Source organism: Vanellus vanellus, assembly GCF_965231255.1.
Source record: "Vanellus vanellus genome assembly, contig: HAP1_SCAFFOLD_160, whole genome shotgun sequence".
Lineage (NCBI taxonomy): Eukaryota > Metazoa > Chordata > Aves > Charadriiformes > Charadriidae > Vanellus > Vanellus vanellus.
Window position 1 is genome coordinate 249,481 of NW_028128363.1, and position 23,331 is coordinate 272,811.

The following is a 23,331-nucleotide window of genomic DNA, read 5'->3' on the forward strand; positions in this document are numbered from 1 at the left end:
CAATAACCTGCTGCCCCTTCCATGCACATTGCCCAAGGCTTATCTTAGGCTGTGAGTCTGCTTTTTTCTCTCGTGATAATCCTGCTTATAGATAATTTTCTGAGTTTACGCTGCTTGTCTTGAGGCTTGATCCTAATGTGTCTGACCCTTGCACAACACAGAGTCAGGTGTGGCCTGACAGATAACAGCTCTTCAATAAAAGGGCATCTCCCAAGTGCCGTGCCTGAAGGATGGACTGTTCCTCCAAAGTTCCTTCCAAGAACATGTTCAAGGAATCAATATTTTAAGGAGTCTCTTCTCCTTGTGTTTTCAAAGTTTCTGGAGCTAAGCTCATGGTATAATTGGTTTCCACTTCACCAAATATTCTGGATTTAAAGGCGCTCTTCTTGGTGCCCAATAGAAGGGGAGACGGTCCATGAGGTCCCATTATCTCCTCAGTCTTCTTCATGTATGACAGGACTGATGGCATATACTGGACGTTCTGGAAATGTATCTCAGGCGGGAAGAGAGGCGGGATTAGGGACTCGACACTTGACCTTGAGATGGAACGGATGGAGACTCTGAAGGTGAAACACCCTCAAAGTTGAAATCCACTAATATAAAGCACTGAATCAATGTGTCCACGCACAAGGACGCTGCAGTGCCGAGGGAGTCAGCAGGGACTCATCAGGCACAGGGAGGGGAGAGTGGGGAGACGCAGAAGGTGCCTGAGGGAACCCCAGGGCCAGGACTGCTGTGCTGTCCTGGGGCGTGGGGCTGACTGGGGAGAGAAGGGGGCAAATTCAGTCAGGGCTGGGAATCACGCACAATATGAATTCCGGAGAGGCAGAGAGTGACCAGCCTCTTTTTCCTCATTCCCTCGGCACCAGCACGAGCCCCGGGGCTGATGGGCAGGCTGACCTCCTTGTCTGCCCCCCAGGAGCTGCTGTGCCCTTGGGAGGAGCTGGGGCTGTGCGGTGAGTGCCCAGAGCTCTGCATCAGCCTGCGGTGGGCAGTGCTGTGGGGCCAGCCCAGACTGGGCTGCTGGGCTGGGTTGTCCTGGGGAGAGAGCAGGGGAGGTGGGCAGAGCTGTGCAGGGGCTGGGGAGTGCTGGGAAGTGCCTGGGAGAGGACAATGTCAGTGTTAGAGCCCTTTCCAGGGAAGACAGAGACAAAGAATTCATTGAGTATCTCAGCCTTCTCCATGTCCCGAGAGACCAGGTCTCCCGGTTCCTTCCCGTGTGGACCCACGTGTTCCCTAGTCTTCCTTTTGTCACCCACATACCTATAGAAGGCTTTCTTGTTGCCCCTCATGCCCCTAGCCAGATTCACCTCTACCTGGGCTTTAGCTTTCCTAACCTGATCTCTCACTGCTCGGACAATTCCTCCCAGGCTACCTGTCCTTGCTTCCACCCTCTGTAGGCTTCCTTTTCCTTTTTGAGATTGACCAGGACCTCCTTGGTCATCCACACAGGCCTCCTGCTGTCTTTCCCTGACTTCCTCTTTGCTGGGATGTGTTGCTCCTGAGCTTGGCAGAGGTAGCCCTGGGATATTAGCCAACTTTCATGGCCCCCTCTTCTTTCCAGGGCTTTGTCCCAATGTAGTTCACCAAGCAGATCCCTGAAGAGGCCAATGTCTATCTCCTGAAGTCCAGGATAGCAAGCTAACTGTGCGCTCTCCTAGCCACCTTAAAGATCCCAGACTCTGCCACCTCAAGGTCACTGCAGCCAAAGCTGCCCTTGACCATGACATTTCCCATGGGCCCCTCTTTCTTGGTCAGGACAAAGTCCAGCATGGCACCTCTCCTCATTGGCTCTGCTGTCACTTGGAGAAGGATGTAATCGTTAATGTGTTCCAGAAACCTCCTGGGTTGCCTATGCGCTGCTCTGCTTTCCTTCCAACAGCTATCAGGGTGGTTTAAGTTCCCTCTGAGGACCAGGGCTTGTGAATGTGAGCCTACTCCAATCTGTCTATAGAGGACCTTATCCACTCGGTCTTCTTGGTACCCCCATGTACTTTTTCCTGATCAGCCTCTCTGTTCTTGACCTGGGCTCCATCTCCACCACTCTCCCCAAAGTCATGGCCAATTCCCTCTGGGACACCAGCGTCATCTCTTAAGCAGGACGTGCTACACGGGCCTTGCTGTTTGTCTTTTTCATTTCAGCAGAGTTTTCTCTTCTCACCGTCATGGCCTATGACCGCTACGTTGCCATCTGCCATCCCCTGCACTCTGGGACCCTCCTGGGCAGCAGAGCTTGTGTCCGCATGGCAGCAGCTGCCTGGGGCAGTGTTTTTCCCTATGCTGTGCTGCACACGGCCAATACATTTTCACTGCCCCTCTGCCAGGGCAATGCCCTGCACCAGTTCTTCTGTGAAATCCCCCACATCCTCAAGCTCTCCTGCTCACATTCAGACTACCTCAGGGAAGTTGGGCTTCTGGTGCTTAGTGTCTTACTAGCATTCGGGGCTTTTGCTTTCATTCTCTTTACCTATGTGCAGATCTTGAGGGCTGTGTTGAGGATCCCCTCTGAGCAGGGACGGCACAAAGCCTTTTCCACGGGTCTCCCTCACGTGGTCGTGATCTCCCTGTTTATCAGCACTGCCATGGTGGCCTACCTGAACCCCTCCTCCATTTACTCCCCATCTCTGGACCTGGTGGTGGCAGTGTTGTACTCGGTGGTGACTTCAGCAGTGAACCCTCTCATCTACAGCATGAGGAACCAGGAGCTCAAGGATGCCCTGTGGAAACTGATGACTGGTATCTTGGCAGAAGCAGCAATGAACTGCCCATCTTCTACATATCACACATGATGTAACTCATTACAGGCCCAGACCGTCTTTAGTACTTTTTTTCCTTTCATTTGTTTGTTTTTTAGCTTTTCTGGGTTTTGTTAATGCTGTCAATAAAAGTGAAGAATTCTCCTTTATCCTATTGATATGTCAGGATCTGTCTGTGTTGTGGGAGCCACAGACTTTGTGTAAATAAGAAGCTCTTCTCTCTTTGTTTTTAAAAAACTGAAGGACCCTGCACTGACTTGTTTGTCTGAGATCCTTTCTCCGAGAACTTCTCTGGAGGTGCAGGGGCCACGTCTGTGTGCTGAGGTGGAGGGGGCAGGAGCCACCCAAGCTGGGTCTGCCTCCCAGCCTGACCAGCATGGCCCTGGGCACCACAGCCCCCGGCTCTGCAGAGCCGCTCCACCAGCTCGGGGGCTGTGGGACGCCTGGGGAGGGGTGCAGGAACGGCTGGCCAGGCCAGAATGGATGAGCTGTCTCGGGAAAAGGCTCTGAGGGGATATGGGCTGTGGCGGGAGAAGAGCAGGGTACCGCGTGTGTGCAGGGCAGCCATGGCAAGAGGAACCCTTTGCTCTGGTGGGACAGCTCGGGGCAGGCTACCCTGTCCGTGGGGCCAAAGGGCCTTCCTGAGTGTGCCCTGGGCCAATTCTCTCATGCCATCCTGGGAAGGACATTTGGCAGGGGGGGGGTCCAAGCTGCCTGGGGTGGATATCTCCTCAGCATGAAGGCTGGGTGGACCATTGCCAATGAGGCTGCTCTGCTGGTCTGTGCTGGGAGAGAGCAGGAGGTGGCCAGATTCAGGGAGGGTCTGGGCTGGCGGGGCTGGCAAGTGCCCCAGAGAGGACAACCCCAGGGAAGAGCTGAAGTGGGGGAGTGTGCAGGGTGGGGACACACAGCAGTGTCCTGGCACAGCCGGGCTCCTTCGAGAGACATGATGGACCAGATGAGCAGGGTCTGGGCTGTGCCTGTGCCCACTGGACACCCCCGGCAAGGTTGCCCCAGGGCCATCATCACAGAATCACAGTATCATAGAAACTCCTATATTGGAGAAGACCTGTAAGATCACATAGTCCAATCATTAAAACCTGTCAAACCTGATCTCCTTCTATGACAAGGTGACCCACTTAGTGGTGGAGGGAAAAGCTGTGCATGTTATCTACCTGGATTTTTGCAAGGCTTTTGACACCGTTTCCCATAGCATTCTCCTGGAGAAATTGGCTGCTCATGGCCTGGATAGGTGTACTCTTCACTGGGTAAAAAACTGGCTGGATGGCCGTGTCCAGAGAGTGGTGGTAAATGGAATTAAATCCAGTTGGTGTCCAGTGACAAGTGGTGTCCCCCAGGGATCGGTGCTGGGGCCGGTTCTCTTTAAGATCTTTATCAATGATCTGGATGAGGGGATCGAATGCACCTTCAGTAAGTTCACAGACGACACTAGGCTAGGTGGGCGTGTTGATCTGCTTGAGGGTAGATTGGCTCTGCAGAGGGATCTGGACAGGCTGGACAGATGGGCTGAGGCCAATGGTATGAGGTTCAACAAGGCCAAGTGTCGGGTCCTGCACTTGGGTCACAACAACCCCATGCAGCGCTACAGAATTGGGGGCGGAGTGGCTCGAAAGCTGCCTGGCAGAAAAGGACTTGGGGGTGTTGGTGGACAGCCGGCTGAGCATGAGCCAGCAGTGTGCCCAGGCAGCCAAGAAGGCCAACACCATCCTGGCCTGCATCAGGAATAGTGTGGTGAGCCGGATTAGGGAAGTCATCATCCCCCTGTACTCGGCACTGGTGAGGCCTCACCTCGAGTACTGTGTTCAGTTTTGGGCCCCTCACTACAAGAAGGACATTGAGGTGTTGGAGCGTGTCCAGAGAAAGGACACGAAGCTGGTGAAGGGTCTGGAGGACAAACCTTATGAGGAACGACTGAGGGATCTGGGGTTGTTTAGCCTGGAGAAGAGGAGGCTGAGGGGATACCTTATCACCCTCTACAACTACCTGAAAGGAGGTTTTAGAGAGATGGGAGCTGACCTCTTCTCCCCGGTGACAAGTGATAGGACAAGAGGAAATGGGTTCATGTTATGTCAGAGCAGGTTTAGATTGGATATTAGGAAGCATTTTTTCACTGAAAGGGTTATTAAACATTTGAATAGGCTGCCCAGAGAGGTGGTGGATTCACCATCCCTGGAGGTGTTTAAGAAAAGGGTAGATGAGGTGCTTAGGGACATGGTTTAGAAGTGGTGGTGTTTTTATCAGGGTAGGTTAATGGTTGGACTTGATGATCTTAAAGGTCCCTTCCAACCTCACTAATACTATGATTACCCTAACACAGACAAGCCCATCACTAAACCATGTCCCTCAGCACTATATCTACACAACCCTTAAACACCTCCAGGGATGAGGACTCCACCACTGCCCTGAGTAACGCATTCCAATGCCTGATGACCCTTTCAATAAAGAAATTATTCCTAATATCCAGTTGAAACTTCCCTTGGTGCAAATTGAACCATTTCCTCTTGTTCTAACACCTGTTACCTGACAGAACAGGTGGACCCCCACCTCTCTGCAACCTCCTTTTAGATATGTTTAGAGAGCGATAAGGTCTCCCCTCTGCCTCCTTTTCTCCAGGCTAAACAACCCCAGTTTCCCCAGCCGCTCCTCATAAGATATGTGCTCCAGACCCCTCACCCGTTTCGTTTCCCTTCTCTGGACACGCTCCAGCGCCTCAATGTCCTTTTTGTGGTGAGGGGGCCGAAAGTGAACACAGTACTCAAGATGCGGCCTCCCCAGTGCCCAGTACAGGGGGAAAATCACCTCCCTGGTCCTACTGGCTACACTAGTCCTGATACACGCCACGATGCTGGTGGGCTTCTTGGCCACCTGGGCACACTGCTGGCTCATGTTCAGCTGCTATCAACCAACAACAGAGGTCCCTCTCTGTGAGCAGCTTTCCAGACACTCCTCCCCAAGCCTGTAGCGTTGGCGGGGGTTGTTGTGGCAAAAGTGTGAGAGGTGGCGTTTGGCCTCATTGAAACTCCTACAGTCTGCCTTTGCCCATAGGTCCAGTCTGTCCGAATCCCTCTGCAGAGCCTCCCTACCCTCAGGCAGATCAACACTCCCCCCAGCTTGGTGTCATCCGCAAACTGACTGAGGGTGCGCTCCATCCCCTCATCCCGATCATTGATAAAGATGTTAAACAGGACTGGCCCCAGCACTGAGCCCTGGGGGACACCACTCCTGACCGCCCGCCAACTGCAATTAACTCCGTTCACCACCACTCTCTGGGCACGCCCTTCCAGACAGTTTTTTACCCAGCAAAGTGTGTGCCCATCCGAGCCATGAGCAGCCAGTTTCTCCAGGAGAATGCTGTGGGAAACAGTGTCAAAGGCTTTACTAAAGTCCAGATAGACAACATCCACAGCTTTTCCCTCATCCACTGAGCGCGTGACCACGTTGTAGAAGGAGATCAGGTTAGTCAAGCAGGACCTGCCTTTCACAAATGCCTTTGCTAATGTGGCACTGAGTTCAAACTCTCTGTAATAGATTTTATCTCACAGTGAGGGACTGCAAAACTAGAAAGGGCTACTGCGAATGTGCCAAGAGAATTAGAAAAAGCCATTAATGAAGAGGCAGACAGTGTGACAGCCTTAGAAGAAGAAATCAAATTATTATCAAAAATGGTAATATAGAATGGCTTAGCTCTAGAGCACCTTTTAGAAGTGCAGGACAGAGTAGGTGTGTTCTTTAATAACAGCTGCTGGGTTTTTTATGTCAGTCATATATAGCGGCCTTCCAGTATCTGAAGGGGGACTACAGGAAAGCTGGGGAGGGACTTTTCACAAGGGTAAAGAGTACGTTAAAAAAACTTAGGGGTAAGACGAGGGGGAATGTTTTCAAGCTGGAAGAGGGGAGATTTAGAATAGATATTAGGAAAAAAATAAAAAATAAAAAAATCACACGAGGGTGGTGAGACACTGGCCCAGGTTGCCACGGGAAGCTGTGGCTGCCCCATCCCTGGAGGTGTTCAAGGCCAGGTTGCATGGGGCTTGGAGCAATCTGGTCTAGTGGGACATCTCCTTGCCCAGGGCAGTAGGGGTGGGACTTGGTGATCTTTAATTTCTTTTCTAATTAAACTATCCTATGAGTCTTAGATTCTACCATTCTACTCACACCGCTCAAACTGCACCATCTATTTGATGCTGTGCACTTCCCATACTGCCTCTACAGGAGCAAACACAGAAATTTTCCTGCTCCAACCAGATAAAGCATTTTCATCGTGTTTTCTGTAAGCTCCAATTCCAATTCTACTGCCCTTCAGAGTTCCGTTGGTTTGGAGCATCCAGAGAGCCAGACCAAAAGCTGCGTGGTGGGTCATGGTGGTCACCACCATCACCCACAAACCTTCCACTTTGACTGCAGAGAGTATCTCTCAGTCTACAGACCACGGAACAAAGTTGGGATGAGGCTGTTCCTTCAGACGGCTTCCCAGACAAAATGCTGTTTGAGTTGAGCCAAGAATGTGTCAGGGACAATTCCTCGAGACAGCCAACCAAATATTAAATGAACACAAGTTATTTGTGGATGGAATTCCATGTGCAGGAGCAAGGACTGCCATCAATCCAACAGTACAGTTCCCTTATTCTTACTGTCGTTTGGGCCACACTGGCCACTGCAGCAAACAACAGATGCTCTCCCCTAGCTCTCTCTCTATGGACAGGAAGGAGAGAGAGCAACAGACTTGTGAACTTAGAAGGAAGTCAACTACTTTAATGAAATATTAATAATAAAATAAAAAAAGAAATAATGACATACATACTAAACTGGATCAAGCTCCCAGGATGATGATCACGTCACAAGTAGGCATGGGGAAAGTCCCAGGCTCAACTCTGAGACAGATGGGAACTGCATTCAGGAATGCACAGATAGGCATCAAAGGCAAACAAACAGACAGAGTCCTCCCGGGACACCAGCCACTAAAGGAAAAGAGCTGACCCTTTGATCCCTCAGCTTTTATACTGAGCGTGAGGCAGATGGGATGGATTACCCTGATGGTCAGTTTGGGGTCACCTGTCCTGGCCCCTCCTCCCGACAGGTGCGACTCCTCTATGCTCTTCTGCTTCTGACCCTCCAATGGGGCAAAGAACCAAGTCAGCTGGCCTTGGGGGTTATACCAATAAGTATGAGAAAGAGAATTCTGCAGACCATTCCTTGGCATACATTACAACTAATCAGGTTTTATCACTCTGAACAGTGTCACCACAATATGCTGTTAATTTCAGAGAGTTCAGTTAGTTTGAAGAGGCTCAGCTGCAAAGTAAAGTTGCGGAACAGAAGAGGGGTTCTGTTTCACCTCAAACCAGCACAGGTGGGCTGTTCTTTTGGGAGGGTATAAGGAGAAGAAAAGAGAAGCACTTGTGATTTCAGGGAATGACAAGAGAAGCAAAGGATGCTGTTGGCTGTCTTTACTGAGGGCTCCTGTTTTACCAAATGAAACCCCAGGACCACCAGAGTTTTTCCTGTGGAGCTGCTACCCAGCCGCACAGCCCCTGCCATTGACAGCGATGGAGTCACTGCGAAGGTGCAGTAGAAGAAATGAAACAGTTTGTGGTGCTGCAATGGATGGGCACATAGTTCTCAGTACAGACAGGCTGGAAGGCTCAGGGGTGGGGGTCCCCTCTTGTGGCTCCATCTCTGGAGAGAGAGGAGCATTAGGAGGGCTTTGGAAGAAGCTGCACAGGTTATGGGGAACTCATTGGCAAAAGCTCAGAAAAACATAGCTTTGTGTTTGAAGAATTAGTGAAGACAGAGAGTCATGAGTAAAGCTTGGGTCAGCACAGGGTGGGAGTGAGGTGGGGAAGCAGGGGTGGTGGTTGAAATCTGCAGAGAAACAGGAACAGGCAGAGGAAAGTGTAGGACAGCCTGTGGTCAGGATGCAAGACAACCCCCCCACCCCGCCCCAACAGAACTGAAATCCTTGTCCTTTCCACAATGGCTGCAGACTCTTCCACTGGAGCCCCTGAGAGCACTCCAGTTCCCCACAGACACACTGCTTCGCTGCCTCCTCCCCCACCCTCCAGACAGCCCGAGAGGTTTCCTACACACACACCCTCATCTCACTGCTCCCGGAAAGAGCCCTGAGCATCCCTTGAAGGAAAAAATCCCTATTGCCAGGGTGTGGGGGTCAGCGCTTCAATATCCTGCTTGATGAGACACATCAAGGGCTTTCACAGACAGTTTCACATTTCATTTCCAACTGGAAGCAGTGCCTCTGGCTTTCTGCTTCAGGTACAGTCAGGGATGGCCCTCAGTGGGGACCGCTGATGCCCTCAGAACCTTGGAGGCTGACTTGCACTGCTCTAGAGACCACTTCAATCCACCCTCAGTACCTGCAGTTCAGGAACTGGGCACCAGAGGGCTCATTAACATGCAAAATGCCATAACGAGCCACGGCTCTGTGCATAATTTTCTTATTATACAATTCTGCTGTAGTTAATTAAAGAGATTTCAGAAGAGGAAAGGTTTCAATAGTAAATAACAAGAAGAAAGGATTTCTTTTTCTTTTTCTTTATTTCTCTGCTTCATTCATGTGTCTGTCTTCATTGATATCAGCAATTTCCAAATGACACTGAAACTGGACCTCTCCAAATGGAGTCTGACTGTATAGGGCAGTCAAGACCCTGTATGTCAGACACTCTGTGGGCAGCCTTTGTCCCCACCTCCAACCCCACCTTTCTCTCATCAGCCACCTGGGACTTACAGCACCTTTCCTCAAATCTCAGCTTTCTCTGCTACACTCTGGAGTTGCAGGTTTCAGCCCTTTGGAAACAGTTTCCACCTGTTTCACTTAGAGAATGAACTGCACCCAGACACAGAATTTTCTTTGTTGCCCAAAAACGAGACCAAAGGAAGGCATGGTTCAATAGAAAATAAAATACTCTGTTGTGCATTAAGTCCACCTTTCCTCCTCTGAAGTCCACTCTCCACAGAGGACAGCCTTAGACCAAAGGCAAACACATTTCTGTGCCAGGCACGGATCCTGAGAATCCCCAAAGAACTCATTGCCCCAGAGTCTCTTGGTTCATATGCGCTCACAGCGAGGCACACGCTGAAGTCACGAGCTCCCTCCATTCACAGAGGGAAGCAAAGAGACAAAGTGAACGGCATGCTCTCTTTGGAATGGCCAAAGGTGCACTGACCCCAAGGGGTCTGGGTTACAGGAGCATCTTCAGTCAGACTCTGAAACATCCACACCCACTCCTTGCCCATCCTCCTCCAGCGCTGGACAGCTTGGGTGCAATTGCCCAGGCTTCCTTTTCTCCTGGAGGGAGAGAAATCAGTTGTCTCTACTGAGATGCTTTGCCCTACCCTGCCTGTCCACCAACCGCAGCTCCAGAACTGCTCCCATCAGCCCGGGGTCACATTTCCCAGTCCCACGTCAGGGCTTCAGCTATGCCTGGGAATCTGGGAGGCAGTGGGCACCTCTGTGTGGGCATCACCCCCTAGAATGACGATGTGAGGCAGAAGTTGAAACATATGCAGAAAAGGCCGCAGTGTAATAAGTGTGTAAAAAGTCTTCATTTTCAGAACTTTGATACTGTTCTGTAAATTGTCATATTTTTTTTGCATATGTCTTGGACAAAGACCAGACAGCTGAGGACACTTTGTCTCCCTCTGACTGTTTACCTCTGGAGTCTTGCCTTGAGGTACAGTGGCTGAGAAGAACTTGTTTCTGAAACATGAGGCAAAGAGGGTGTGAAGTATACATCTGTCTCCACCTAGTCTTACTGAGATAAGCTGTGACCAGACATTGTCTTTATTTCTTCTTCAAGTGTTCCTGAAATAATGTTGAGTTCTTGAATTCTCTTCCATGTTTCACGCAAATTTTGATAGACAAGCTTGCTGTGTTTGGAGAATGCTGTCCTTGAAGACCAGGTATACTTAGCTTTCCTGCCCACCGGTGCTGCTGACCATGGGATACTGGCTACCTCTCCCCAAAATAAGCCAAAATCTGCTCCACTGATGACCGGCATCTGCAGTCTTTTATTCTCCTTTCTCCCTCTCCTCAGGAGATCGTGCCGCACTATTTCAGTGTCACAACAGACCGTCTTCACATCCCTGAGCAGCTCTTGCTTGCTTGCAAGTATCAGATCTGGGTTTGCATGACCCTTGTTTGCCCATCTGGCAGCTGTGTAAAGAAGCTGTCCCAAAACTGCTGGACTGTTTGCATCCTGCGGTGTTGCCCTTCCAGAAAATGCCAGGTCATTAAAGTCCCCGTGGAGGACCAGGCTTCTACACCCAGAGACTTCTTTGGGGTGCTTAGAAAAGACTATGCCAACTGCCCCACCCTGACTGTGGCTTCCTTATCTCCCACCACAAAAGCACCGTTACTGACACTTCCTCTGACCTCCACTCACAAGGGCTCACCCAATTTGTCACTTGCCCCATGAAGGAGCTCCATACATCCAAGCAACTTGTTCCCTTTGAGGGAACCCACCCCCGATCCTTCCAGCCTGTCTGTACTGAAAACTATGAACCCATCCATTGCAGCACCCCAAACTCTGTGACTTCTTCTACCACACCTTGGCAGTTACTCCATCGGTGTCAAAAACCAGAGGCTCCAGCTTGTCCTGGCTGAGGGCGTCAGTGCCTGTAAGGGGTGTAGCACCTCAGGTGTAGCACGAGGCCAAGCTCTGACTGAGAGAAACCTTGGACCAAGCGTTCCAGACCCCCTATTTGCAAAGGCTTTGCCTCAGAGAATAGCCATGCCAAAAGGGATGGAAACCCAAAGTTGAAATGATTGGATGTCAAGAGAGTGAGCAAAGCCTGCCGTCCCCAAGGACAGAGAGAAACAGGGCTGGGAAGTGCAGCCCTGGCAATATACAGGGGTTCTATCAATGCTGTCTTTGCTGCTCCAGAAGGCCTTCCGTGGACGTGAAGGCTATCTCTATGAGCAACAAGGTGCTGCTGAGCACCCCACTGTGAAAATTGGTGGTCTGTTCCTTGACTGTGTCTTCAAGGGGGTGAGTCAAGCATGGGAGAGAGAAAACCCACCATTCGGAGAGCGTAGGCCCATGTGTGATGTGCCTCGTGTTCCTGCACTGCCCTATGTCTACTGAATGGAGAAGGGACAGACCTTGCCACGCTGTGGTGGGGGCAATCCGTGGCTGGCACAAAGGCACCGAACCTGTCTGCAGGGCAGTCTGGAGTGTCTGTCCCACACTCGCTCAGAAGGGGGATGGCTTTCCTGTGCGGTACCTGCCAACCACATGTAGCGATGTGTGAGAGCCTTGGCATCTCGCAAAACTACAGGCTTCTGTTGGGACATCAAAGAGAGGAACTGCCCGGAATCTCATTAGGCAACATGGGGATGAAAACCATCATCGTAGTCAATGGAGATCTAGTCAACCCAGCTGACAGAAAAGAGACAAAGTGAGCTCTCCCTGTGGTACAGGACACCATTTGGGTAGATGGCACATAGGCTGCAAAGGAAACAGTAAATAGGGACAGGTGCAGTTCTCTTCCACTGTCCTTGGACAACCTCTGGCACTCAGATGTCACCAGGTGTTTCATCTGAACAGCCAGCTCCTACCCTACATCTTCATTCATTACCATGGCAGCTGAGACAAGGAGCTCACATGCAGGTGGCTATTTAATGCCCGCCTGAAGTGAGGCAAGAGGAGTGCCACCGCCTGTGGGTTTGTGACAGGCATGGGACGGAGCTGAGTCCCCTTCCAGTGCTAGCAATAGAAACGCAGGATGAGATGCCTCCATTGACTCAGCTGAACCCTATCCCCCACCAAGAGTAAAGAAGGTCCCTGCCTGCCATTGTCTGCATGTCCTGCCCAATAATAAGACAAGAAAGTAGTCTGAGTATCCTGGACAGGTCTTCCAGAGCTGGCACATGCCATGGCTGAGAGGAGCTGTCACGGTGTCTGTCTTGGCTTCTCTGGGGTGGAGAAGGAGGACGTGCTGCAGAGCAGGGCTTCCCTGCTGCACCGTCAGAGGGAAAGGTCATGATGGCTGCCTTCTCCTGGGGATGGCTTCAGGGGTGGGAAGCTGCGGGTGCAGCCAGGGCTGCCCCGGGCTGTCCTTCAGAACAGGGTCCCTGCACTCCAGGGAGCCCCCTGTGTGCCAGGGCAGGGACTTTGCCCCCTGCCAGGATCCCCACTCAGCCTGCCCACAGAGCTCCCCACGCTGCTGTGGGGAGAAGCTGTGAGTGGAAGGAGAGATCCCTGCAAGGGTAGAATCATAGACTCATGGAATGGTCAGAGTAGGAAGGGACTTGAAGATCAACTAGTTCCACCCCCCCGTCCTTGGCAAGGGCACCTCCATCTAGATGAGGTTGCTCAAAGCCCTGTCCAACGTGGCCTTGAACACTTCCAGGGATGGGGCATCAACAACCTCTCCGGCCAGCCTCTTCCAGTGTCTCACCATCTCAGAGTGAAGAATTTCTTCCTAAGACCTAATCTAAATCTACGCACTTTCAGTGTAAAATGATTACTCCTTGTCCTATCGCTGCACTCCCTGAAAAAGAGTCCCTCTCCAACTTTCCTCTAGGCCCCATTTAGGTACTGACAGACTGCTATAAGGTCCCCACAGAGCCTTCCTTCTCCAGGCTGAACAACCCCGGCTCCCTCTGTCTTCTCAGGAGAGGTGCTCCAGCCCTTGGTCATCTTTATGGCCCTCCTATGCACATGCTCCAACAGGTCACAGAATCACAGAACGTTAGGTGTGGAAAGGACCTCTGGAGATCATCTAGTCCAACCCCCTGCCCGAGCAAGGGCACCTACAGCAGTTGCACAGGATGGCATCCAGCTGGGTTTGGAATGTCTCCAGAGTAGGAGACTCCACCACCTCTCTGGGCAGCCCGTGCCAGTGCTCTGACACCCTCAAAGTAAACAAGGTCCTCCTCATGTTTAGATGGAGCTCCCTAGCCTGCAAGACGGTGATCTAATCAGCATCATGGAGACCTGGTGGGATGGCTCCTATGACTGGAGTGATGGAAAGGATAGATACAGGCTCTTCAGGAAGGACAGGCAGGGGAAGGAGCAGCTGGAGTGTGTGGAGCTCTGCCTGCAGATGCATAAGGAGCCGACCGAGAACTTATGGGTAAAGATTTAAGGGAGGGCATGGAGAGGTGGCATTATAGGGGGATTCTGCTACAGGCTCCTGACCAGGAAGAACAAGTGGATAAGACCCTCTATAGACAGATTGGAGCAGCCTCATGTTAACAAGCCCTGGTCCTCAGAGGGAACTTCAACCACTCCAATATCTGGTGGAAGGACAACACACCTGTGCATAGGCAATCCCGGAGGTTCCTGGAATGCACTGATGATAACATCCTTCTCCAAGTGACAGAGGAGCCAACAAGGAGAGGTGCCATGCTGGACCATGTCCTCACCAACAAAAAGGGGCTGTTGAGGAATGTCATGGTCAAGGTCAGTGACCTTGAGATGGTAGAATTTAAGATCGTTAAGGTGGTGAGGAGGGTGCACAGTAAGCTCACTACCCTGGACTTCAGGAGATAAACTTTGGCCTCTTCAGGGATCTGCTTGGTGGGACAAAGCGATACATCCCGGCAAAGAGGAAGTCAGGCAAAGACAGCAGGAGGCCTGCGTGGATGACCAAGGAGGTCCTGGTCAATCTCAAAGAGACAAAGGAAGCCTACAGAGGGTGGAAGCAAGGACAGGTAGCCTGGGAGGAATTGTCCAAGCAGCCAGGGATCAGGTTAGGAAAGCTAAAGCCCAGGTAGAGGTGAATCTGGCCAGGGGCATGAGGGGCAACAAGAAAGCCTTCTATAGGTATGTGGGTGAAAAAAGAAAGACTAGGGAACACGTGGGCCCACTCGGGAAGGAACCGGGAGACCTGGTCACCCGGGACATGGAGAAGGCTGAGATACTCAAGGACTTCTTTGCCTCAGTCTTCCCTGGAAAGGGCTCTAACACTGCCGTTGTCCTCTCCAAGGCACTTCCTAGCACTCCCCAGCCCTCCCCAGCTCTGCCCACCTCCCCTGCCCTCTCCCCAGGACAACCCAGCCCAGCAGCCCAGTCTGGGCTGGCCCCACAGCACTGCCCACCGCAGGCTGATGCAGAGCTCTGGGCACTCACCGCACAGCCCCAGATCCTCCCAAGGGCACAGCAGCTCCTGGGGGGCAGACAAGGAGGTCAGCCTGCCCATCAGCCCCGGGGCTCGTGCTGGCGCTGAGGGAACGAGGAAAAAGAGGCTGGTCACTCTCTGCCTCTCTGGAATTCATATTGTGCCTCATCCCCAGCCCTGACTGAATTTGCCCCCTTCTATCCCCAGTCAGCCCCATCCCCCAGGACAGCACAGCAGTCCTGGCCCTGGGGTTCCCTCAGGCACCTCCTGTGTCTCCCCACTCTCCCCATCCTGTGCCTGATGAGTGCCTGCTGACTCCCTCGGCACTGCAGCGTCCTTGTGCGTGGACACATTGATTCAGTGCTTTATATTGGTGGACTTGACCTTTGAGGGTGTTTCACCTTCAGAGTCTCCATCTGTTCCAGCGCAAGGGCACGTGTCGAGTCCCTAATCCTGCCTCTCCTCCCCCTCAAAAATACATTTCCAGAACGTCTGGTATATGCCATCAGTCCTGTCATACATGAAGAAGACTGAGGAGGTAATGGGAGTCTCCCCTTCTTTTGGGCACCAAGAAGAGCGCTTTTAAATCCAGAATATTTGGTGCAGTGGAACCCAATAGTACCATCAGCTTAGCTCCAAAAACGTTGAGAACATACGGAGAGGAGACTCATTAAAAGACCAAATCACTGAACATGTACTTGGAAGGAACTTTGGAGGAACAGTCCATCCTTCAGGCACTGCACTTGGGAGATGCCATTTTATTGAAGAGCTGTTATCTGTCAGGCCACACCTGACACAGTGTTGTGCAAGGGTCAGACACAGTAGGATGAAGCCTCAAGACAAGCAGCGTAAACTCAGAAAATTATCTATAAGCAGGATTATCACGAGAGAAAAAAGCAGACTCACAGCCTAAGATAAGCCTTGGGCAATGTGCATGGAAGGGGCGGCAGGTTATTGTCAATGAAACAGTGTCCATTGGGCCTGTTTCCTTAGGGCAGCCTTGAGCTCCTGGTTCCTCATGCTGTAGATGAGGGGGTTCACTGCTGGAGGCACCACCGAGTACAACACTGCCACCACCAGGTCCAGAGGTGAGGAGGAGATGGAGGGGGGCTTCAGGTGGGTAAACACTCCAGTGCTGAGAAAGAGGGAGACCACGGCCAGGTGAGGGACACACGTGGAAAAGGCTTTGTGCCGTCCCTGCTCAGAGGGGATCCTCAGCACCACCCTCAAGATCTGCACATAGGACAGTACAATGAAAACAAAACACGCCAATGCTAAACAGACACCAACCACAAGAAGCCCAGCTTCCCTGAGGTAGGAGTGTGAGCAGGAGAGCTTGAGGATGTGGGGGATTTCACAGAAGAACTGGTCGAGGGCATTGCCCTGGCAGAAGGGCAGTGAAAATGTATTGGCCGTGTGCAGGAGAGAATTGAGAAACCCACTGCCCCAGGCAGCTGCTGCCATGCGGACACAAGCTCTGCTGCCCAGGAGGGTCCCGTAGTGCAGGGGATGGCAGATGGCAACGTAGCGGTCATAGGCCATGACTGTGAGGAGAGAACACTCTGTTGACATAAAAAAGAGTACAAAAAAGAGCTGGACAGCACAGCCAGAGTAAGAGATATCCTGGGTGTTCCAGAGGGAATTGGCCATGGCTTTGGGGAGAGTGGTGGAGATGCAGCCCATGTCTATGAGGGAGAGGTTGAGGAGGAAGAAGTACATGGGGGTGTGGAGGCGGTTGTCGCAGGTGATGGCGGTGATGATGAGGCCGTTTCCCAGGAGGGCAGCCAGGTAGATGCCCAGGAAGAGCCAGAAGGTCAAGAGCTGCAGCTCCCGTGTGTCTGCAAACTCCATGAGGAGGAAATGGGTGATGGAGCTGCTGTTGGACATTTGCTGCCTCTGGGCAGGGGGACCTGTTCAAGGAGGGAAACAGAGTAAGTCAATGGAGACTTCTGTAAGAGAAATGAAAGCCATTTCCCGTAGGCTCTCTCTCTGTTGCAAACACTCCCTTTTCATTTTCCAGGAGACCTTCCTCACGTCCATGGCTGGAGCTCTGATTGGCGTTGGCTGCCTCTGCCGTGAGGAGCAGGGCGCTGCCCAGTGGCTACCGAGGGGTCAGCCCTGCTCTGCAGCAGGGAGTTCATAGGGAGGGTGGTGGCAGGAGCCAGTCCTGGTGTTCTGCTTTGGCTGAGAAACCCACACCTAATGCAGATGGGCTTTTCAACATCTCAGCACTTCTGCTGCCCTCCAGGGGAACAGAGTGAGTGCTGTGAGACATGAGGATTGCCTGGGGCAGAGAGCAGAGTCAAGGGAGATGGTTTGTCCCTCCATCTTCCACCGTCATGAGATGGAGGGGGATTACCCTCTTGTATTAAGCCATCGGACAGTGCTGAGAGCAGAAGGATCCATCTCAGACCATGAAATGTCTCACCCTTTCTCAAGGTCTCAGCACCCCACCTCTAGCCAAGGACACCCACGGCTCATTTCACCCACCCAACAGCATTTCCTCAGTCATAGAGTCTCTGTGTTTCTCTGTGGGGCTTTCCGATAACACAAAGGTGCTATGGGACAGGTTGCCATCCTGGAGGGCAGCTCACAGCTTCCATGGACACCCAAAGGACTTACCCGACTTTGGGGATCTCAGTGAGAGAAAATGGACTCCTTCCCCACCCCCACGGCCTGCATTGCCCACAGCCCCACAGGTCAGAGGAAAGCTGGGACACTGGTTCCCATGGACACACCGGCAGGAGTGGATGAACAAGATCAGTGTGGGACTCTGCAGCTGAAATTCCCATCCCAGGGAGGCTGACAGCAATAAAAAGATAAATTTAAAGGAGACGTGGAGAAACCAGAAGAAATCCCATGAGGGTCTGGCTGGGAGAGGCACGGGGAGAGGCAGCCGGGCACTCAGGGCAGCATTACCCTCACCCTGCTGGGCACACCACCGCCATGACACTGATCATGCAGGGCAGGTGCCCTCAGCCCCACCGCTGGGCAGCAGCAATGGGGCACGTGGCAGGAGGGATGCCCTTCGCCTCTCCTGCTCTGCCGAGCACAGAGCTGACTCCCACCCCAGAGCCCATGGCCGTGAGGGCTGAGGGCTGTGATGGGTGGCTCAGGGAAAGCATCTGCACTGCAGGGGTGGCTGGAGGTGCCCCTATCTCCCCTGCAGCAGGGCTTCCAGGAGCAGCTCCCTCCTTCCCAGCCCATCTCCACTGCCTGGAGCTCTCCCTGCCAGCAGCTTTTTCCCTGCCCCCACATCTCTTCTCTGCCAGTGCTCACAGACCCCATGGCAGGCCCCGTGTGCCCAGCTCTGCCCTGCAGTCTCTGCGTGTGTGCAGGGGCTAAAGGGCAGGTCCACAGACCCTGGTGAGACTGGAACGGGGATGCTGGTGCTGTCTGTAGCCCCCAGAGCTGGAAACCAAAGACACAGACTCAGGAAAGCTCCTTATCTCTACAGGGATCCCTCCTTTGATCTTTCATTTGAAAGTCCTCTTGGACATGTGCCACTGCCCACCCAGCCAACCAAGAGAAGAAACAGCAAAAGAAATTTAACTTCATATTAAGGGAACTCCATCTTGAAAAGTCCCTCCAGGAATGACCAGAGGTCATCTGGAGGTGTAAAGAGCCCTGACCCACACAGCGCCCTCTTCAAGGTGAAGGACATTGCCCAGCCAGGGGTCACTCCTTCCACCCACAGCTTCTCCCCACAGAAGCTACGTGGGACTTCTCTGGGCAGGCGGAGAGCTGACCCTGGCAGATGGCAGAGTCCCTGCCCGGCACACAGCCCCCGGGGTGCAGGGACCCTGCTGGCAAGGAAAGCCCTGCACACCCCTGCCTGCACACCCACCTTCACAGCCCTTTGGCCATTCCTGGGAGAAGGCAGCTGTCATGCCCTGATCCTCTGATGGTGAAGCAGGGAAGCCCCAATCTAGAGAATGTCCTCTTCTTCCACAGCAGAGAAATTATAAGCGTCCTTCTGAAAGATCCCACGGGCTGTGGGAGGTGCCAGCTTTTGGAGGTCTCTCCAGCTACTGCAGCTGCTCGGCTTTACGAAGAGTTCTCCCCCCATTCGCCCTCAGCATCCTCCCTCTCCAGACTGCCTTCAACCTCTCTCTGCCTCCCTGCTCTGCCCTCGCTGCCTGCAGGCAGTGCCCTCAGCCCTGCTGCGCTGTGCAGAGGAGCTGCTCCTGGGCAGAGCTGTCTCTCTGCAGCGCTGCCCGCTTGCCAGGACCTCCCTCTGGCCCAGCAGCCCGGCCCAGCTCAGCAGCAGAGGACCAGCTGTGGCTTTCTCTGCCTCCTCCCCGCACTGCCCCAATCCCTCGAGGTGTCCCTGCGCCTCCAGGGCTGACAGCTCCTCCAAGGCAGCGGGGTCTCTCCTGGGGAGCAGAGTTTGAAGCACAATGAAGTCATCACCGACTGTCCCTCTCTGAACCCTGGACAGACTGATCCCTGTGGTGGAAAGTGCTCTGCCAGGGTGTGCGGACCTACAGGAGGTATCCGTGTGCCCCTCTGGAAACCCCCATTCCTGCCCCATTGCCAGGCAGGGCACGGAGGCAGTGATGGGCCGGGGATCATTCCCACCGGTGCAGGGCAGGGATTGAGCCAAGTCAATGAGGCATCTCAGCTCTCAGCAGTGTTTCTGAGGCCGGAGGGACATTCAGCTTCTCCAGTGCACCCCACAGACCCACCGGAGGGAGGATTCCTCTTGCCTCAGCTCAGTTGCCCTAAATCAGTGTGAGCTGCTTCTCTGAGCTGCCCTGTGAGCTATGGAGACAGAGGCCAGGAGGGAGCTTTTCCAATGCAAACACCGGGTGACATCTGAGGTGCCAGAGGTGGTTCAGGACACGTGCAGGGAACTGCAAGCTCTAATGGCGTAATTTTGAGAGACAGGGCAGCATCCGTGTGCACTGGTGGGGAATCCCTTTGGCCAACAGAAAACATAGAAGATCACAGAATCACAGGATCACAGAATGGTAGGGGTTGGAAGGAACCCTTGGAGATTGTCTAGTGCAACCCCCCTGCCAAAGTAGCCTCACCTACAGCACGTTGGACAGCAATGCAGCCGGGCAGCTTTTGAATATCTCCACAGAAGGAGACTCCACAGCCTCTCTGGACAGCCTGTTCCAGTGCTTTGTTGCCCTCAAAGTAAAGACATTTTTCTTTGTGTTCAGATGGAATTTCCTGTGTTCCAGTTTGTGCCCATTTCCCCTTGTCCTGTCACTGGGCAGCACAGAAAAGAGTCTGGCCCCATCCTCTGGACACCCTCCCTTTAGACACTGATAAGCATGGAGGAGATCCCCTCTCAGCCTTCTCTTCCCCAGGCTAAACGTACCCACCTGTCTCAGCTGATTCTTATAAGAGAGGTGCTCCAGTCCCCTGATCATCTTTGTAGCCCTCTACTGGACTCTCTCCAGCAGTTGCCTGTCTTTCTCGCACTGGCGTACCTAAAACTAGACACAGTACTTCAGATGCAGACTCAGCAGGGCAGAGCAGAGAGGGAGGACGACATCTCTCCACCTGCTAGCCACTGTCTTTTGTAATGCACCCCAGGAGACCATAGGCCTTCTTGCCCACCAGGGCACATTGCTGGTTTATGGTCAACTTATTGTCCACCAGGACTCCCAGGTCCCTCTCGGCAAAGCTGCTTTGCAGCAGGTGAACCCCCGACCTTTACTGCTGCATGGGTTTTTTCCTCCCTGGATGCAGGACCCCACACTTACCCTTGAACTTTATCATGTTCCTCTCCACCCAGCTCTCCAGCCTTTCCAGGTCTCACTGACCGGCCTGCTGTTTCCTGGGTCCTCCTTCCTGCCCTTTTTCAAGATAGGCATGACTTTGGCTTTCCTCCAGTCCTCAGGCAGTTCTCCTGTCCCTCCTGACCATTCAAAGATGATGGAGAGCACCTTCGCAATAACATCTGCCAGGTCCCTCAACACTCCTGGGTGTGAGCCATCAGGGCCCATGGATTTGTGGGTGTCAAGTTTGCCTAAATCATCTCTAACCTGATTCTCCTCCACCAAGCGAAAGTCTTCCTTTTTCCAGACTCTCTCTTCGCTCCAGTCTCTGGGATTGCTGAGGGCCGGCCTTACCAGTAAAGACTGAAGCAAAGAAGGCATTCAGTAATTCTGCCTTCTCTGCATCTTCCGTCACCAGGGCACCCACCTCATTCAGTAGCAGGCCCACATTTTCCCTGGTCTGCCTTTTACTACTGATGTACTTGGAGAAGCCCTTCTTATTGTCCTTGACATCCCTGGCCAGGTTTAATTCCAAGTGGGCTTCAGCCTTCCTCGTTGCATCCCTACATACTCTCGCAATGTTTATATACTCCTCCCAAGTCGCCACTCCCTTTTTCCACATTCTGTAAACTTCCCTCTCGCACCTGAGTTTTTCCAGAAGGTCCTTGCTTATCCATGCAGATTTCCTGCCTCCTCTGCCTGATTTATTACTCATAGGCATGCACTCATCTTGAGCTTGGAGGAAGTGGAGCTTTTCTATTAATCAGCTCTCCTGCACCCCCCTTCCTGCCAAAGCCTTTGCCCATGGGTTTCCTCCAAGTATGTCTTTGAAGAGGCCAAAGTCAGCTCTCCTGAAATCCAGGCTTGTAATTCTACTTTTTGCCCTGCTTCTTCCACACAGGATCCAGAACTCCGCCGTCTCATGGTCACTGCAGCCAAGGCTACCCCCAGCCTTCACATCCCCAACTAGTCCTCCTTTATTTGTCAGTAATACGTCCAGCAGCACACCTCTCCTCGTTGGTTTCCCCACCAACTGTGTCAGAAAGTTCTCATCAATGCTCTGCAGAAACCTCCAGGACTCTGTGTGCCTGGCTGTGTTGTTTCCAGCAAATACCAGGGTGGCTGAGGTCCCCCGTGAGAACCAGGGCCTGTGACCATGAGGCTATTTCCAGCTGTCTGTAGAAGGCCTCATCAACTTCCTCTTCCTGATCTGGTGGTCTGTAGTAAACACCCACAGCAGGGTCTCTCACATTAGCCTGTCCCTTAATTCTTAACGATAAGCTCTCAACACGTTCTTCATCCAGCTGCAGGCAGAGCTCAAGACATTCCAGTTGCTCTGTCCCATAGAAAGAAACTCCACCACCTCACCCTGCTGGCCTGTCTTTCCGAAACAGTACATAACCGTCCGTGACAGCATTCCAGTCCTGCGAGCTATCCCACCATGTCTCTGTAATTGCAATGAGACCATGGCCCTGTGGCCATCATCCCCTCTGGAAGGGTTTTGTGGAAAGGAAGGCTGGGACGCTGTGTCAGGGTTTTCACTGAAGGAAGTATTGACCCAGAAGCCTTATCATTTTACTGCTGTCCTTCAGTCTTTGTGCCTAACACATGTCCTTCAGACACATGTCCTTCAACACATAACCTCCCAGAAATGGAGAAAGTATGCCAAAGAAAAAGAAGTCATTATCGGGGGATTTGTTGGGAAAGAGCACAGGATGGGCTCAAAGATGTCTCCCTTAACTTGTCAATGTCTTCTTCTCTTTCAGCAGTGCGCCGTGCCCAGAGTAGCTGTTCAATAGCAGCTCCATCACCCAGTTCCTCCTTCTGGCATGTGCAAACACTCGGGAGCTGCAGCTCTTGACCTTCGGGCTCTTCCTGGGCATCTACCTGGCTGCCCTCCTGGGAAATGGCCTCATCATCACGGCCATCGCCTGCGACCACCTCCTCCACACCCCCATGTACTTCTTCCTCCTCAACCTCTCTCTTCTGGACCTGGGCTCCATCACCACTCTCCCCAAAGCCATGGCCAATTCTCTCTGGGACACAAGGGCCATCTCTTACTCAGGATGTGCTCTTCAGGTGTTTGGTTGTTTTATTTTTTTTTTCTTTTTCTGTGTTGCAGCAGAGCTTTCTCTTCTCACTGTCATGGCTTACAAACACTACATTGCCATCTGCCATCCCCTGCACTACGGGACCCTCCTGGGCAGCAGAGCTTGTGTCCGCATGGCAGCAGCTGTCTGGGGCAGTGTTTTACCCTATGCTGTGTTGCACACGGCCAATACATTTTCACTGCCCCTCTGCCAGGGCAATGCCCTGCACCAGTTCTTCTGTGAAATCCCCCACATCCTCAAGCTCCCGTGCTCAGACACCTACCACAGAGAAGATGCAGTACTTGTGATTAGTATCGTTTTTGGATTTGGTGGTTTTTTTTTCATTGTGCTGTCCTATGTGTAGATCTTGAGGGCTGTGCTGAGGATCCCCTCGGAGCAGGGGCAGCATAAAGTCTTTCCCATGTTCCTCTCTCAACTCCTCATGGCCTCTGTTTGTCAGCACATCAGCGTTTACCCAACTGAAGCCCCTGTCTATCTCACCTCCCTATCCCTTGACCTGGTGGTGTCCTTTCTGTACTCGGTGGTGCCTCCAGCAGTGAACCCCTCATCTACAGCATGAGGAACCAGGAGCTCAAGGATGCTCTGAGAAAAATGATGATTGGATGTTTTTCAGAAGCAACAGAGTGC

At 52.6% G+C, this 23,331-nt stretch overlaps 1 protein-coding gene across 1 annotated transcript; it reads right to left on the reverse strand.

Annotated features, from left to right (window-relative positions):
* Positions 1-15,815: 15,815 nt before the first annotated feature.
* Positions 15,816-16,745, reverse strand: LOC309684537 (olfactory receptor 14J1-like; the record flags this gene model as incomplete). Its single annotated transcript, XM_082500435.1, has 1 exon — positions 15,816-16,745. The coding sequence occupies one exon, from the start codon at positions 16,743-16,745 to the stop codon at positions 15,816-15,818; it is 930 nt and encodes a 309-aa protein (XP_082356561.1).
* Positions 16,746-23,331: the final 6,586 nt, after the last annotated feature.